The sequence below is a fragment of the Struthio camelus genome, chromosome 7 (genome assembly GCF_040807025.1).
Source record: "Struthio camelus isolate bStrCam1 chromosome 7, bStrCam1.hap1, whole genome shotgun sequence".
Lineage (NCBI taxonomy): Eukaryota > Metazoa > Chordata > Aves > Struthioniformes > Struthionidae > Struthio > Struthio camelus.
In genome coordinates, this window is record NC_090948.1 from 40,533,062 (window position 1) to 40,551,700 (window position 18,639).

Sequence of the window (18,639 nt, forward strand, 5' to 3'; positions counted from 1 at the left end):
CTTGGGTTTTACTCTTTTGCAGAAAGCTGCAACAGTGTCCGTGGGAAACGTTCTTAGGCGGTTGAAAGTAAAGACCTGTTCTGACTCATTTTTAAACAAAACAAAAAGATGCCTGAGCCAAAACAATGTGCAAGGATTGTTTTAGTAGAATCTTAATTGAATTCTTCCCAATCTGGATGATAGAATTAGTACAAAACGCTCTTTTAAACTGAAAACAAAACAGAAGCAAATGTTTGGTAATTTTTTCATAATGCGCCCCCTAAAATCCTAGTTTATCGTTTATACTGGCAATGAACTGTCAAGGGTTTAATTTTAGATAGCTGACTTGATGATCATTGAAAATGCCTGGGAAAGTTTTTGATCTTTTTCTTCTTTGGATCCTTTAACTAGTGATTTAACTTAGATACGTTGGCTTAATTAATCATTATCTAAACTAAAGGTGTGTTTGTATGTACTCTGTGTGTCCATAAACCTGGTTTCAGTTAGTTGCCCTGAGATAGAGGAGGGAGGGTCAGGAAGTGACAGCAGTAGTAGGAGTTAAGGGGAGCCCGGCCACAGGCTGCTCCCAGCTGCTCTGTGCCTTGGCACCTAATGGGGAGGAAAAGCCTTTTGCTGGGTGCTTGGTCTTGCCTCTCCACGCTCAGCCTGAAGACATAGCTATATTCTCTCAGAGAACAGCACTGGCCCGAGGTGAATTGATTAGCTTTCCTGAAGCTTTGTGTAGCTATTAACACTCCCATAGTTTCATGCATTTAGGCAGAAAAACGTTTGGTTTTGTGGCGCAGTGATTCTGCACAGGAGACACTGAAATTAGTAGCTTTGCTTTGAGCTCATGAGTACGAGGAGGACATGCTGTTACAGTCTTTTATTCTCTTAATGAGCAGTTAAATAAAAAAGTCCTTATTTGCTCTGGCTCTTCCTTATCTTCCTGGAGGTGATTGATTATGAAGTGGTCTGTGCTGGCACAGGAGTTTTTGAGTCTGACCCATTGCTGCGAAGGCCAGGAAGAGGTGACTTTTGGGGAGCAGTCCCACAGCTTTCAAACACTTGCCTCTTCTGGAGGAGCAGGGCGAATGCTGCTCCTCCTGCTCCCTCGCTAGCCAGGCTACAACTTTCAGACGGCAGTGCTGAGGAGGTCTAGGAAACGCTGCTGAGTTTGTGTTTCCGGAGCCCTATGCCTAGTGGATGTTGGGCACCATATGGCTGTTCCTTGTGATGAGCCAGGTGAGATGAACGGATGGAAGTCTAGCTGGGAAAACTCCCAAACAGGATCCTGAGTCCTGCTTAAACTTCAGGTTCTGATAAGTGTTTGTTCTTAATGCGCTTCGCTAGTATGTCAATAGTTCTGCTCCTGCAAATTACTGCCTTTCGATTATGTTTAACTTTTACTGAGTTGCCTTTTCTAGACACACGCTTATGGCACGCAGAAGATGTGCATCGTGCAGCTCCCTCTGTAAGGGAAGAAGTGAGGGAACTGTGAAATACAACCAGGTGCTTCATTAACGTTGATATGAAAAATTCGTGTATAGGTTTCTTTGCCCTGTGGTCTGCTAGCTTGATGAAAGAATGCTCTTTAATAGCTTTAAATATTCACGTATTTTTGCTGGAATTGTTTTCTTCTGTGCAGGTTGTGGTTTTTTTTGTTTGTTTGTTTGTAAGTTCCCTCTGCAACCCACAGAACCAGAGCCCTAAACCCTGATAACTTGCCAGGGAATATAAGTGATTTAGAAGTCAGAGTTGTACAATACCAATAGTCATGGCAGGTAATATATCCAAAAGAAAAATGTCAGGCATGTACTCTTAATCAAATGGAAGATTTTTTTTTTTCCAGCGCTTTGTGATGCGTAGGGCTAGTGAAAGGATTGACTTTAGTGTACTAATCTTGCCTGGCAGACAAGTGATGCAAATTGCATGCAGAAAGTGAAGAAGCATTCCAAGCTGAATTTCCTATGTTTTGATATTTATTGCGGGAGAAACTTGGCCAATATTAATTGGGTGCATGTGTTTGTACCCATTTATCAAATCTACCTTTTTTTTTTTGTCTCAAGACCTGTGACTCCTAATGAATACAAAGGAACGGCCCAACGCACCCCTCAGCTAAGACAAGTTTCTGCTCCGCTCATTCAATTTTTGGACCAAAACCATGTGATGGTGCATGGAGAAGAGATTTTCTTTCCTGCAGATCAATAGGCAGGGACTTGCTGGTGTAGGATATCCCCCCCCCCCCCCCCCACACACACACACCGGTACTGGGAAATACTGGACTGCTGTGGCTTGGAGAATGTTGTACTTCAGCTCAAAGTTCAGCTTCTGCAAAGTTGGGCGTAGGCCGGTGTCGGGGCCGTGGTGGCCTGCTTAGACCGACTCCGTGTCTGTGAGAGCTGGTTGTTTCTCTTCAAGAGCTGAAAACGAGATTTCCTGGTTTCTGAGTTTATTTCCCTGGTACGGAGGTGTGAGTTGGCTCATCCCCAGCACATGCTGAGGCAGAAGGAATTTCCTTGCACTTGTGGAAATTTCACTTCAAGAGTGAATCAGTAAGAGTTATGATCTTGTAAATGCTGGCTATGTAAGTAATGTTTCCTTAGCTGCAGCCCTTGCTGTCCTTTATGCAGGATGGAAGCAAGATGGGAGAAGATATTCTCTCCAAACTGGCTGTAACAAAGAAGGAATAAGCTAATGGGTTTAGATAAGCACTAGAGACCAAAAAATGAGGGAAATGCTGAGGGGAATGAATCTGATTCCTTTTCTCTCACTGCACTCCCTTAACAAACTGTGACTGGATGAAGGACTAAATCATGCTGTGAAGAACCCTGAAATCAATGGGATGAAGATTTAATTCTTCAAATTGATGTTTAAGCTAGGGTCAGAAGCCCTTTTAATTTAAGCAGAAAGGTAATGTTTTTGTTACTACAGGCAGATTCAAGTAATAAATTTGGAAACTAGCGGTAGGAATTCAGAGCTCTCGGGTCTTTGTGCTCAGATTTCAAAACTGACACAGGCTAAAACATATAATGGTGTTTTGGATTCTGGTTTTTCAAGCCCTTAGGATGGAAGGGAATTAAATTTTTTTTTTCCTCTTCTCCAGTAACTGTGAGGACTATATTAAAGAAACGTGGGAATTTAAACCAACCTACTCCAATAAAGCAAAAATATTTTAATAGTAAAACCATGATCTGGCATTGCAAAGTGTAAAGGAAGTGTTCCAGCCCCTCCTGAAGTTTCCTGCTCGAGGTAGAAGGGACAGTGTGATGTTTGGGGGGGGGGGGGGGGGGGGGGGAGAGGTGGAGAAAGGAGTATGTTAATGCAGTGTACCTTGGCTATCATCTGTTTCAAATAAAATAGGAATGGTGTAGTTAGTGCAAATCTCAGTGACCTGCAGGAAGATTAAGAACAAAGACTGAGGAAAAAGAGGTGGGGGGGGGGGAGGGGGGTGTTTGTGGTTGGTTTTTTGGTCTCTCTCCTTGGGAGAGAGTTGGGAGTTGGATGGTGCAAGGAAAGGCCCCTGTTAAAAGCAGTAGAGGCCTCTTGACTGACATGCTTAACATGTCTGTCAAGCTTTTTTCCTTTCATTGTCTCATCCTCTGTCTCTTGCCCCCGAAAGAATCTGTCCAAGTAATCATAAGCAGGGATGTTCTTATTATAAAACTCATCATTGCAGCATCTCCACAGCAGCAGCAGCGATGCCTGGGAGAAATGTGCAATGAAGAACGTGGAGCAGTTGTTCCCTTCCGTGGGGAGAGAAGGGATGAATCTCCTTCGTTCTTCCCCCACCTCTTCCTGATACTGTAGGTTACCTGTCTCTCTTTTGGGCGCATGGGCAAAGGAAGCAGGCTGACAAGGGAATATTTATAGCTCGCCTCCTGTTTATGTTCCTTTCCTAGCAGATGTGATGAAGTACTAATGATTGGAAGATAAGAAAATTCAGGCAGGAGTGGTAAGGGTGGCAAATAAAGTCCATTTGCTACTGTGTAGGTTGTACCAAGTGCTTCAGAATGCAAAGTTTAACACTTCCCACATCTTACTGGCATTGCCTTTTTTGTGTCCTTCTCCTCAGCCTGATTAAAAAGAGAAAAAAGCCCACAAGGAGCAGTAGGGCTGCTCAGCCCAGTTCTCATCTACTTGACCTTCATCCGCAGAAACATTGCCCCCTGGAGGCAGTGGGTGTGAAATGTTCTTTTCAGGGCAAAACGCCACCCGTCAAGTGAAATGTGAGCAAGGATGTACTGGCAAAGGCAACAAGAAATGAGTTCAAGCCCGTGGGTTTTAATGAGAAGCCCAGTGGTTGGGTTGTGGGAGACGAGCTGTATGCAGTTACCTGCATGGCAGTAGTTTGGATTTATTGAAAACTGCAAAGTGTTCATAAGGGATGTAGGGTTCCTCCGCCTTTGCAGCAGCCTTATTCCAGGAGTGCTGCTCCCACGTCCATGGCCTTTCCCTGCCGCTCTTCAGTCTCTGGTCAAGTCTTTGTTTTTTTTTCTGATTGCCAGATTGCTGCAGGGCTGCAAAACGGTGTGCTTTGCCTGTTACTTTAGCAATGGTAAGAGCTGTATCAGGGTGAGGCTACATGTTTTATTGTGTAACAAACTCTCAAACAGAAGCACACCATGTTTAAAAAAAAATATATAATATTTACTATGTGAATGTATCCTGACAGTGCCTGACAGTGCAGAAAAAAATTGGCGGAAGCCTGCCGAGCAGGATTAATTATTTGTTGAATAAACCCTTGGTAATAAAGTTGAAAATTTCAATCTTTTTCTGAAATTGAGCCCAAAGGGAAATAATACAAGATAGCTAAGGAGTCCAGATGCCTTGCAGGCATGAAAGGTGGAAAAGGAGGGGGTGAAAGGTGCAAGAAAAGATATCTGATGCCCGAGGTGAGGGACTGATGCAGGTGTGCTCCTGGTCCTGAACTGCATGTTCTTGCTGCGTTTTGAGGCTGCAGTGGGAATTCCAGGCATGCCCCACTGATTATTTTTCCCTTTTTCCTTTTTTAGCTTGCTTCCTTTGAATGCTAGCTTGTAACAAAGAAAAAGTTAAGGGAGGAGGAACCGTGATTAAAAAAAGGAGTAGATGCTTGATCCTGATGCTTGGAGATGTGAAGGTGCGAATAGGGTAACTAATGTGCCCAGCAGTGGAGGGGATGGAGCTGTGAAGGCCGATCTTGTGCTGGCTGGGAGGAGGGTAAGGTAAACTCGCTCCTCTGAGATAGAAGTGTTTCTGCCTAGCTGTAGTAGCAATAAGATGCCAAGTGTTGAGGATGAAATTGAGTTCAGAGCCAGCCAAGGGGTGTGAACAGAGCTCACTTTAGTATACTGAAATGCTCTTGCATCTGTTCATGTGCTCAGAGTGTTTTATTGGTTCATTTTCAAAAGACTTACCAACTGTTTGCTTTAATAGATGTTGATCCTTGAAATCAGTAGGAGCCTACATACCTGTGCAGAAACGTTAGCAGTTTTGGTGAGTTATGCATCGTGGGTTTTGGACAGCAGATTTCCGGTCAGAATGGTGTTTTGTTCTGTCTTTGTGAATGCGGTGTTAGTGCAAGGGGAGGAAGCAAAGCAGGAGGAGAAGACCTAATGATATATGTTGAAGGGACTGTTTAATAGGGATGACTGAATATAGGAGGAGCATATGTAGTTGGATTCCTATAGTAGGTGAATTCCCAAAGTGAGGGAAAGATCATTAAAGGGAGCTCTTCTGCACTTCTGAGGTGGGTGCCTTGGGTTACTGCGACTGCTCAGGGAAGCTGGCAGCAACTGCTGTCCTAACCAGGAAGTCTTAGAATAACCAGCGCTAGAACTGGGAAAAGATGTTCAGTTCTTCGTGCTGTGAAAGTGGCTATAGAGGAAAATAGCTGTTGCTGGTTGAAAAGATGAGCTGCTTCAGATCTGACTCAAGGCAGCCTCAGTTTAAGACCCTTCATAGTCTGTGAAGCAGATGTTGCAGTTGGCACTTGCAAATGCATCTTTTAAAATTGCTTACGGGTGAGATCTCTTACACGGGGAACGCTCTTTTTCACAAAGTCTGCAACAGCATGTTTTACTTCTGTTTTGGATCAAATTTGAGAGATTCACAATTTTTCTGTTTTTTCTTTTTCTGGTTAACTTTTTTCTGGTTTTAATCAGGCTTTGGAGACATAGTACCCCGAAGGTATTCTACTGTTTGATAATTATGTAAAATATAGAGCGTGAGCTCTGCCAGATTGCTCCCTCTTTTCCCGTCAGACAGCATTTGCTGCCTTGCTGGTAGCCAACCGGCTGTTTTTCTAGTACAGCTTTGATTAACCTTCCTGTCACCAGTGTAGAATCGAGCTAGCTACGTTAGGCCCTCTGGAAATGCTGGTATTTTACTTCTGGATTATCTAAGATGCACCTGAATGAGGCTGGAAGAAATGTTAGTTTTAGACTGAGGACTGGGATTTTTACTCTTGCTCCCTTGATCATTCTGGGAGTTGAGCTGCTGCATAACCCTGCGCCTTTTAACGTGTATCTTACTGCAGATAAGGTGGGATAAGAAGGATTGAACAAATGTGGAAAAACATTCTTGCTTCTAGTCCCTTCAGACCTACAAAGCCATGTTGGTATGTAAAGCCTCTGTCTGATTTCAGTGGTCTGGCTCTGCCTTTCACATCCCAAATATTGTTCACTATTTATTTCGGAAGTAGTAAACCTGTCCGTCTCAGTCGCAACGCGGACGTAGTTACTCTGTGCTGCTTTGCTGAAGTAATGAGCTCTCGCCGAAGCGCCTGCAGACAACCGGTTGTGAGATGTGGTCAGCAAAGCTTGAATCAAGGGTCCTGCTTGGACCCCCAAGGACTTAAGTTCAGGACTAAATTCCTCTGTCGCGTTTCTGTGTAAAGCTGTTGAATTGCAGACGTTAGGTAAAGGGTACATGAACTTCTCTTCATCTCAGTTTTAAAGTGGTATCCAGCCTTCAGAACAGAAATGATAAATAATTCCTTAAGCTCTGACTAATGTTAGGTGGCAGAAGATGACATTTAGGCCTCTGCTGACTTAGAGTTCCTTTGCCTTTTTTCCCTTCTCCCCTTGCCAGTTGAGACTGTTGTCTTAAGTAAGAAATTTCTGAGAGCAGCGTTGCTACTGCAAGGTGCAGTTCAGAACCGGAGGTGCTCAGTGACAGGTACGTTTCGTTCAAGCAGAGGCCCTTTCTCTAGAACGTAGTGGCGGTGTATTTCTGTATGGTTAATGAAAACACTGAATTGCTTCACATCTGAATCGGGGTGAGAGGACTGTCAAAGATGAAGATTTTGAAACAGGTGAAATCTGGGGATTCCTCAGCTTTTTGATTAGTCATCTAACATGTCCTGTTTTCTGAGCCGTTTTGCTGCTTCCCCTGCTCCTGTGTATATGAAGGCAGGAGACTTTTGGAATTAGCTTATACCTATGAAACACCTGTGACCTTATGTTAGGATCTTTGCAGATGGTAGCTGATAATATATTTGAATTGTATAGCTATTCTGCAGTGGGATAGAACTGGGTTTAGAAGGTTTTTGGATTGTCTGAGAACAGCTACTAAATTTTTGGGCTGCCATGCAAATCTGGTAGGAAGGCAAACTCTTGGTGTGCTGTATCTTAAAAATAGAAGATGAATGTCGTGTAAAAGGGAAGAGTAAAGGAATAAAAAGCAGGTAGATGGAAGTGCCTGCTCTGCCATAGGACTGGGTGAGGCAAGTACGTAAATGGTGCTTTGTGAGAGGGCTCTGAAAGGCAGTTCTGCCTCTCGCTGTATAAACTCTGCACAATTACTATTGTATCTGGGGTGATGCTGTTTTTAGAAGCATTGAAATTGAAGTTGCTGGTTTCAAATAGGAAAAGGTATTGCTTTTTTGAGACTTGCTATAGAGGCTTCCCCTCTTTAGGTAAAACTTGGTATTGAATTCAAGCTGAAAACTGGCTTACCTGTGATGCACAGCTGCTGACAATCGAAACTTCTGACTTTTTGACCATGGCAATGGCAAGACAGGGAAGCTTGGCTTATCTGAGATGTGTGGTGCTTTGAATTTTTTTTCCCTCCAGGTTGGGATGGTTTCCTGGTTGCTCAGCAGTAATACATGGGTGTTTCAATGCAGTAAACGTCCTATTTTTGAATGTTAAAAGGCAAATTTGCACTTCAGTTTCCAACGTATATGCTTTCTTTAAACATTTCTTTTTCCAAAACATGCAACTTCTCACTTACATTCAGTCACAGCTGTTTAATGCCCGGTTCTCTTCTGCTGTTAACCGCCTGCTTGACCCAACTGTGAGGAGCTGAAAATGCTACTGCAAAATAGAAGCAAAAGAGAAGATGACTTAATTGATTTATTTCTTTTTTCCTTTGTCAAGGCTGAGGAGTTTGGGGGAAAGGAGTGTAAATACAATATAAATTAGACTGTATTTCCAGAACCGTCAAGGTACTGACCACCTGGGCATAACTCCCACTTTCAAGACTAGTGTAGTTGGGGCTATCTTTGATTTGTATAGCAGGTTTCAGAAGAAAACGAAAGTAGTGGAGGAATCTACCTGAAGTAGGCTGTTGAGAGCAACCTAGCTAAGAATGCATGTCTGGAAGGCTTGACAAAGAAATAATCAACAGCTTGGATTTTTGTCTCCAAACTTCAATCTGAAATTTACTGAAAGCAAGCCCTACCTGTGCGGTACCTTTATAGAAATGCAGGTTTGGCAATAGTGTGTGTGTGTGGTATTTTTTGTTTTGTTTAAATTAAAAATAACATGGAATTGGATTCTAACTGTTGAAAAACCTGAGTGCCAGGTCAGGATATGAGAACTGGTCTTGCGCCTTGTTCTGTCTAAAATGGGGCTCTTCTGTGCTAGGACTGTAGTTTAATTGTTGGAGTTTTCTGGTTTGTAACCAATACAAAATAGTCTTCACAGAAAGTGGACTTTCTAGGTATGAATATTTAAATTTGTTCATGACAATCTAGAATTGGATCAATGTAGTCGTTCCTCCCCTTTTTTTTTTTCTAGCTCAGCGTCAGGTTATTTTGGACGAAGTGTTCTTTTTCAGAAACAGTCGTACTTACTACTGTTGTCTTACAGTTTGGCCTCCCCCTTTCTGTTGTAAGGACAAGAAAATCCTAAGTCAGCAGAGAAGACTGAAGAGAAGAAAACCTACTCCAGAATTTCCTAACCCTCACCCTTTGTTATACTAAAAATTTATACCACCTTTGAAAACTGTCACTTTGCGTGATTTCTCCCTCTCTGTCTGCATAATACTCCAAGTTGAATTTAAAAAAAATGATTACGCTCATGGGGCATCTGGGTTTAAAAATATATTTTTACATTAAAAAAAAAACAGCTGTTCTGTTGTGCGTTCTCCTTAAAGTATGTAAATTGGCAGTGAGCTGCGTCGAGGTGAACTTGGCTGAGGAGGCAAACCCTGCTGGGTGACAGATGGTCAGAGAAGATGCTGTTCTTGACGGGTACTCCTTGTCTGCGGTTAGCCTGGGGCGGAGGGAGGAAATGCCTAGCACAGGCAATAGGATGGATGGTGGCGGGAGGAGGGGGACAGGAGGTGGCAGCAGGGCGCAATTCTGACAGACAGTGCGACTGAACATTTGTCTTTTTGCTGTGTTTGAATTTTCTAGGTGCATCAGAGGCTTTCTCCCTGGCAGAGTCTAAGAGTGGTCTATTGCAGTACGGTAGTGCCCTCTGACGGTGAGTGTTGGCATTTGCAAAGTTTGGGCTCCCTTTTGACTTCACTCACGTTCCCTGACCCCTCTTCTGGTTGAGGGCTGTTTTTTTTGGATAGGAGGTAATCTATTTTTGAACTAGGGAAGTGAAAGAGAACAAAGTAAGTTAAGAAAAACTAAGAAAACAGTCTACTCTTCCAATAACTATCTTTACAAAACTGAACAGGCTTTATGAAGGAAGATGAAAATTATGCATAACTGTCCAAAATTTCTGCTAGATCTTTTGCTGATGTACCTGTGTGGTCTCTGTGATACCTGCCTTCGGGGATACCATGTGCCTCATGAACTCATTTTATGTAATGAAAATGTTGGAGATACCTGTCGCTTAAGCGGTTGAAAGCACCGTGCCTGCTGCAGTGAATAAGTTGTGAAGCCAAGCACGTTTTGTTCCTTTATTTAAATTCTAAGACAGCTCAGACATTGACAACGTTATCAAAAAACCTCATAGCATAAAAACAAAGGAATATACTGGCAAGGTACGTGGAACTTTGTAAAGATCTCCATATGCCAAAATACAAAGAGGAAACAAACGGCTTTGAGATCTCTGCCTACTTCATGTCTGCATGCTGTGTGCAAAGAGTAGAGTGCTTGTGCTGACTGACACAAGCAGTTAGTGGATCCTCTCACCCTTAAGGCTTGTTTAGTAATGCCTGAAAGCTAATAAAGCAAAGGGCTCAGCTACAGTTGCTTCCTCTGTCAGGATAAGGGCCATGTGCAGACACAATGAGAACGTGACTGCAGTGGAGAGCTTGGGAAGGAGCTGAAATAAAAACTAGGAGACTTAAATAGGTGGAAATGTAGATTAATAGAAGACTGAGAGGATAATGGAGGTGTATAGGTACTTGCCTGATGTATTGATGTCTGGTTTTTACCTCTTCTGATATTGTGCTTGAATATTTCTCTTGTTACTTCTTCTAATAACTTTGCTTTTACTAGCCGTGCAATCCTAATTGTACAGAAGTACAATCCTGATTTCTTTGCCCATCCTCTTTTTTAACTGTACATTATTTTAGCCTAATGTACTGTTTAAGTTCTTATGCAAGAACAAAAAAACTTGAACAATACCAATGATATCTTGCTAGCTCACATATGACTGAGTCCAAACTTTGTGGCGCATGGATGGAATTCCTACCTCGGAGCAACCTCATGCTTAACACAGTGTGTAAAGCTGTGAAATCTTCCATTGCCTTATTTAGTGACGCACCTGGCTAAGCTGTAGGTGACTGCACGCGCAAGTGAAATACGCTTATATGCAATTACTTTCCTTAATATTTCCCATGTATTTAAATACTGGTCGGATATTTCATCAGTGATGATATAAGCCAAAATGTTAGCTCTGTAGTTAGTGGGATGCCAAAATGCTTTGTCCTGTTGGTTACTTGTACTTGTCTTGAAGCAAGCAATCCACAGGGCTGTCAGAGCAGAGGAAAGCAAGGCAGACAGCCATATATCATAGTGTTTTGTGTCACTCTTACTGGAGTTGTCTTGCTGTCTTTTTTCTCTCTTTTTAATAATTTGATCTTTAACACTTCACCTAAGCTGGAAATCCTTGAAAAAGGTTTCATCTTGTTACCGATGCTGAAGACTGTTGATACAGACCTACCTTTCACGTTTATCACCTGCATCTGGTCTGTACAAAGTTAAAATGTGGTGAAGACTGGCACTGTATGTGCTTCCTTCAATGCTGGCGGTACCAGAGCTGCAATTGTTGTGTTGTAACAAAGGGGAAGAACAGAAATGCGTTGGTGCAAGCATTGCTTTTTTTCCTGTTATGCTGTACAATAAAGAAACTGGCTTACTAGCTTTATACACAGTAGCATTTTAAATAAAATTTTTTCGTGTGAACTGAGTTCTCTACAGCAGTCTTTGGTGCAGTGGCTTTGTAATGAGTACCTAAGTTAATGTTGTATATGCTCCTCACAGAACCAATGCATTTAATACTTCAGTGGCTATTTTAACCTTCTAAACATGTTAATCATACCTTTTGAGCCTGCTCTCTCAAGTAGAAAATTCACAAACGTAGTTAATGCTAATCTATTTCTTACCAGTCTTTCTCTCGCGCAAATACATGGGGGAAAGAGAGCAAAATCTGATAGCTGGTGTCAAAACAGCTGCTGATGTGGAGCTTGAATTTCTGTTCAACTGTCCAAATAAACTGGCAGTTTGCATAATTTTTTTCAGTAAATATCTGACTGTAGTCTGAGGTGGAAGCTTTGAAACACTTAAGCTATTGAAATCCTGTCAGGTATCTGATTCTTGAGAGTAGATGTTTATAGGTTTCCAAATACTGGGACCTTGAGAGTCTTTAGTCATTTCGGATGTCATGTGTGGTCACTTCCACCTAGTCTTTAAAGACGACATGAGAACCTCTGTCAACATTGGATAGTAATCCCTCAGAGAAAGAGGAAAAATGTACTCTTGCCTTTGTGTACTTGACTCAATACATTCAGACGTGATGGTAAACTCGAAGCTCAAGACGACTGTTGTCTTGCCTTTTAAAAATTAGTAGTGTATCCTTTCTCAACATCCCTGAGCCTCCTTTTTGAAAAAGGGATGTCGCTCCAAGATTTATCCCAAAGTGCAAAGGATCCTGTAGTAAACATGGTGCTCGTTTGGCAACAAATCTCTGAAAGGAGGTATAAAGGCCATTGGTGGTCGAACGTGCTGAATGCTAGCATGCTGAGAAATAGTGTCCTTTGGTAGTTAAAATTACTCTTATTTGCCTCTGCTTTCGGCACAGTCCTCTTTATACCACCTTGTTTTGATGTTAGTTGCTCAAATTAACTTGGAATGTCAATATGCGAGTTAAATCCGTTTAAGTAGGTGGTGCGGTTCATGCAGTAGCCCAAAGCTACAACAGGTGGGAATATTAAGCCAGCTGCAGTGTGGGTGGGTGACTGCCTAATCTCCTGAGATGTGGCAAATGCCCTATGCAACAAAAAAGACCTTACCTTTTTACGTAAGGAAAATACATGAGAACCCAGGGTGGATCATTCTTAGGTGTGTGCCACTGTATCCTAGCAGCTACTGCATTTAGGCAATTTGGACTGTTCGTGACTCAGTAAAGGGCACAGAGAATAAAAACTTCAATTTTATTTTCATGTCTCTTCCTCCCCTCACCCCCCCCCACCCCCTCTATCTATGAATATCCCAAAGCAGGCAGAGTGTGCTGGTAGTGAAGTAATAACTAATTTACAGTTCATGAAGGTCAGTGCAATAAATTTTAGCAAGGTTCACTGGAGTCACAGAATTGCGGAGTAGTTGATGTTGGAAAGGGCCTCTGGAGATCTTCTAGTCCAACACCCCCCCTCCCCTTGCTCAAAGCAGGGTCAGCTAGCGCAGGCTTCTCAAGACCTTGTCCACTGGGCTTTTGAATGTCTCCAGAGCCAGAGATTCTACAACCTCTCTGGGCAACCGGTTCCAAGTGGTTGACCATCCTCACAAAAAAAAAAAAAAAATCTTATGTTTAAATGGAATTGTTTGTGTTTCTGTAGGTGCCCATTGCCTCTTGTCCTGTCACTGAACACCAGTGAGAAGAGTCTGGCTCATCATCTTTACATATGCTCCATATTGCCCCCCTCCCCAAAATCAGGTGTTTATAGGCATTGATAAGATTCCTGTTCCCTTTTCTTTTCCTTCTCCCCTCAAAAACTTCTCTTCTCCAGGCTCAAGGATTCTAGCTCTCAGCTGCTCCTAACGTATCAGATGCTCCAACCCTTAATCATCTTCGTGGCCCTCTGCTGAACTCACTTGAGTTTGTCCATCTCTCTTGCCTTGGGGAGCCCAGCACTGGGCACAGTGCTCCAGATGTGGCCTCACCCATGCTAAGGGGGGAAGGATCATCTCCCTTGACCTGCTGGCAATGCTCTTCCTAATACAGCCTGGGAGGCTGTTGGTCTTTGCTGCAAGGGCAAATGGCTGGCTCGTGTTCAAGTTGATGCCCACCACCAGGCCCCCCTAGTCTTTTCTGCCAAGCTGCTCTCCCACTGATCAGCTCCTAGCATGTACTGGTGCATCCTTAAGAACATATTTGAAAAAGCTTCTGGCAGCCCTCAAGAAATAGAAAGTGTTTTTTTTTTATCTACACCTAAGAAGTAATGCCTGTCTTCTGAAGTACAAAGTGTATTGATTCCCATGAATTTTAGATGAAATGACCTTGAAGCATAAACTCTGTGAGTGCTGTTCCTGCAACCCCATACTCCTGACTGCTCTCTTACGCATTTGTTGCCGCTGTACACAGAGGAAGAAACCAGAACTAAACAAGAGTAAAAGTGTTTGAAGTAGGTCCTTGCTTGAGGTCTCCTAATGTGTGGTCTGCCTTTGTCTTCTGAGTTTTAAATCCCTCTAAACTGTGCGGTGTGCTTTGTTCCACAGTCCAAAATGCTTTAGTTCCCAAAAACTAATGGAAACATACTGTATGGTTATGTGCTGTTCTTCGGTACCCTGTTACGTTTGCTATAAAGATGGTTGTGCTTAGAGTAGGTATGTTCATGTTTTACTTTTCCACAAAACATTAGGAGCTTAATAGATATTGCTAGGTTGATAGGAGTGAAAACCTCTGATATTCTTTAGTTTTCAGGTTTGGAGGACGCATCTCTTGATGTGAGATGAACCAAAATTTTTAAGTTTCTGCTTCTTGTTCAGTTTGTAACCGTATTTGTCTTGTTTCCATGGGATAAACATCGGTTACAGGGAAGCCTGTTATGTTTTTAACGATAACTTACGTTTTTATCTTCTTCCTAGAAGTGACGGTGGTTTACCAAAATGGGTTACCTGTTATTTCTGTGAATCTTCCATCCCGACGTGAACGTTGCCAGTTCACGCTTAAACCTATCTCAGACTCGGTTGGTGTGTTCTTGCAACAGCTGCAAGCGGAGGACCGGGGAATTGATCGGGTTGCAATCTACTCAGCAGGTACTATTGCGTGCAGACTAATTGATTTACTTGTTTGTTGGCTGTTTTTGTCTTACCTTTAACTTTTTAAGTAAGAGCTTGTTATGGAGTGAGTTCTCGGACGCCCTGGAAAAAGCAGAAGTGTCGTTTTTAGAGTGGGAGTGTTCTGTTAGTTGTCTGCACGTGATCAGGTCTGTCAAGGAAACGTTTGACTGAATAAATGGAGCGTATAGAGTGAATAGAGAGGAAGCAGTTCCTAATGCTTAGCTTCAGTCTTGAAGGTTCTGTAACAACAAAAGACGTAACCTTTATTGTTTCTTCGCTTATATCCAAGTGACTTTGAAATATTGAACAAGAGCGTAGTAGCCCATGCTGCAGCACTTATGCTAATTGTGTGGGTATAGCAGCCCTGGAGCACTGAAAAGTTATGCTAGTTTTCGGGAAGGATTGATGCTTGAGGTTCTGAAGATGGTAACTGATAATGCAAGGTTGATATTCAGAATGCAAATCATTGTTACAGACAACTGAAAAGCCTATACTCAAGATATTTATGAAAATATAAACAGCTGTTGTTTTCAGTTGTTTTTGCCTGAAGCCCCTCATAATCTTGTCAAGTATACTTTCTCAATTTACCTTTGTAGGATTAACATCAAAGTTTTAGGTGAACGCTTCCTACTGTGTAGTGTGAAGATTCAAGTTGTTTATATAGAGGTTCTAATCAATTTGTAAGGAACTGGGTGTAAAAAGTGGTGTGGGGGAAACAGCGTTTCACTTAGCTAATTAAAACGCAATTGTATTTCACTGAAAACATCCTATTTCATTGTGTCTAACTCAAACGCTATGCTGCGCTAGTTACCAAGGCTCTGAAACGTTGTTAGGGTGTCTTCTAAGAGTGACATAAGAACAGATGTTTCATTGAAGGCCTTGGCCTGGGAGGGAGGTGATGCCAAAGCTGTCAAACTAAAAGGATGGAAATAATCATCTTTAATAAATTAAAAGGATGGAAATAGTCATCGTTAGTGCTAGTATGGAGAGGTGAAAGTCACTGAAGTGAATTGTGTTGCAGAATGCGGTAAAATATTCAGCTTTCATACAGTGGGATGAAGGGGACTGACTTTTATAAGACGACCCCAAAAATCATGTATTTAGAAAAGCAACTCCGTACCTTGTTTAGCTATTATTTGCCAGGTAAGATCTCTTAGTCTGTACATCCAGCTTTACAGAGAGTGTTGTCAATGAAAAACAGTCCTACAACTGGATTTAGGATACTGTTACAGCCTGCTTAGCACAAGCGCAGCATGTTTAGAGGCTTTGTTTCTACTGTTGAACAAATTCACTTGTGTTTGCCTTACAGATGGTACTCGTGTTGCCTCCTCCACAGGCATAGATTTGCTTCTGCTGGATGACTTCAAGCTGATTATTAATGATGTCACGTACCTTGTTAGACCACCAAAGAGAGGTAAACCAACCAAGTAAACTCCAAATACGCATTTCGGCATTCAGTTCCCTGTAATTGCAGCGTGCTTTACTAACCCGTAGAAATAACACTTCGTGTTCTTGAAAATTAAATCTTGCAGTTCCTAATCCTGCCTTCTCAGTCTAATTTAGTTATATCTATAATCATAGAGTAGTCAATATTAGGAAACAAATACTCATTTTGTTCAGGGCCAGTATGCCTCATAAGAGGAATAAAAGAAGAAATGGTGGAGGGAAACCAATTTAACCTTTTTAACTCATTGTGAAGGAGTTGAATACAAAGCAAGAATCACATTGGAACTCCTGTTACCTGATTTGAAAGACTAAACCCTTTCCCTAGCCTGGAAGTAGGGATTTTTGTTTCCTTTGAGCGTGGCACTTTATTGCAAGCCAACCTTGAAACCTTGTTAGCTGGCAAACAGTGAAGTTAATAATAGTGCTCTTACAAGGTCGCATTGCTAAGAAACCTAGTAGGAAGGGAAACCAGCCTATTTTGAATCAATAGTGAAATCATTTTAAATAGTTGGCTTCAGCAACTTGTTTAACTTCTAGGTCTGAAAACTCACGAGAAGATTTTGAGGCGCTGTAGACTTACTGAACGAGGCAGAAAGCTAATATTTTCATCTTTCCCCTACCCTTTCATATAGGTAGCTGTTGGATAAAATGAAGTTCTAGGTCCCTGCGTGCCCTTACTTAATTTGTTTTAGCCCTGTAGTCAGGCAAGCAAAATAAGAAAGGTTTATGACTGTTTGAGTTCAGATGGTGGGAATACCTTCTGCTGTCTATCTGGATGTTCTACGTATGCTTTTGGATTTTCTTACGCCTCTCTCTTCAAGTAACAGTTTACGGACAAAATCATTCATAGGGCAGAAGCTGAGAGGGAGCTGTCGATGCTCCTTTTACTGTGTTAGACAGTTTGAATAAGGCAATGTGTTAAAGCAAGTTGATCTATCAAAAAATTAGAGGATTCTCATGATATCTTTTGGGTCTGAGACTGCCTTGGGTGACCGACTTCTAGGAAGTTCTGCGGATAAGTGCTGTTTTCTCTGTAGGACTGTAGTTGGTTTCCTTTTTTGCAAGGAAAACAAAAATAATAATGAAAACAAAGGTTTTCAGTGTTTTATTGACCACAGTATAAAAATACTGCGTAAAAAAGAAAGTTTTGGTGACTTGGGCAACTCTGTGAAGCCACTTGTTCTTGGTATGCAACAGGTACCTTGATTTGGGAGTGCAGTGTGCGAGATGCCATTTCTCCCCTCACTCAGGGTTAGACTGATCTCCCCCTGGAGATGGTTTTTACAATCGTTTTAAGAGTATTTTAACAGCAAGCTCTCCGTTAAGACTGGATATCTAAGCTGGATGGGTCAATGTGGAACAACATGAAAATGTTTCTCTCTCTTCTCGCCTTACTGCTGTGAGTCCTGAATAAAGTATTTTCACAGGCTTCTGAGGCTGTTATGCACCAAGGAAATGGAGAATTTTAACAAGATTTCTCTTCTAATTGTTAGCCCCTGAGACCAGGTGGGAGAATTAGGCCCAACTGATGTAGTCGATAATTTTCAGTACAACTAAATGAAAATGCGAACATTATGCCTATTTCTGTATTGGAGAAACTGCTGTCCTAAGATAAGGCAATTTATACATCACGCCCACCTACTGTTTGAAAGAGCAAAGTCTCTGTGTTAGCGAGCTGGTATGTTTTTGGTTATAGCTTGCTTGCATGATCTACCCATTGTGCGCTGGCAGGATGAGGTCTAAGATCACCTAGGTGGCATGAAATTGCCACCTCCGATTCGTTTGCTGAGGAAACTTCTATAGTTAGCTTCTATTAAAATTAATGTGCCTGTAAGTAGGCACTGAAATCAATTTGGTTAAACTTTTCAGCTATTGCTTTTTATTTTAGAAAATCAGCCTGTGTATTTTGAAACGTGAGTGCTAGAATGCTGCAGTCTGAAATGCTAAGTACTCTCTGACAGTCGCTTCATGTGGGTTTTTTCATGTGGGTTTTTTCTTCGCAGTCAAATTAAAGACATTTAGCTTTGAGGCGGGGGGAACATGCTTTGCTTACTGTGTACTTTGGCATGGACAACTGAATTATTTCTTTCCCTCAGGCTGCTAATGTTAGAACTTAAACTGTTTAAAGCTTTTCATGGGTCAGAACTTTTTCGTTTGTTGCTTGAGCGTTGCAAGCCAAGACCAGCTTCCCCAGAAAGTAGGGTGCTGCAGTTTTCCTAAGTTGGTTCTGCTTTCTATGCTGATAAAATGATGTTTAGAGAAGATAACCTACGGTGCAAGCCCAAGGACATTACGCAAATTTAACGTCAATTTTTTCTTATTGCTTCGTTTGGCTAGTAGTTCTTTTGCTTTATTTCAAAACTTAGGTGTTTTGTATGGAGTGCGTAGTGTAATGTCACTAGTCACGACTCCTTTACAAGCTTGTTTCTTTGATGAATGCTCCTGATTTTGAAATACTGGGATAAAGGCTATTTCAATTAATAGCCTTGTTATTTATTTGCTTGCAGCTAGGTAGAATTTTGTGGCCGTATAGGCAGTTCAGTAAG

The 18,639-nt window shown here is 41.9% G+C and overlaps 1 protein-coding gene across 7 annotated transcripts in view; it reads left to right on the forward strand.

The window, feature by feature from the left end:
* MCU (mitochondrial calcium uniporter) overlaps positions 1-18,639 on the forward strand; it is a 96,603-nt gene that overhangs the window by 71,437 nt on the left and 6,527 nt on the right. For 6 of the 7 annotated variants that reach the window (XM_068951017.1, XM_068951023.1, XM_068951019.1 and 3 more), the window contains exons 2-4: positions 9,605-9,674; positions 14,453-14,623; positions 15,957-16,061. In XM_068951017.1, the coding sequence (XP_068807118.1) occupies positions 9,605-9,674; positions 14,453-14,623; positions 15,957-16,061 (346 nt within the window). Of the gene's footprint in view, positions 1-987; positions 1,225-9,604; positions 9,675-14,452; positions 14,624-15,956; positions 16,062-18,639 lie in introns of those variants that run through there. The other variant, XM_068951022.1, reaches the window with a different exon arrangement.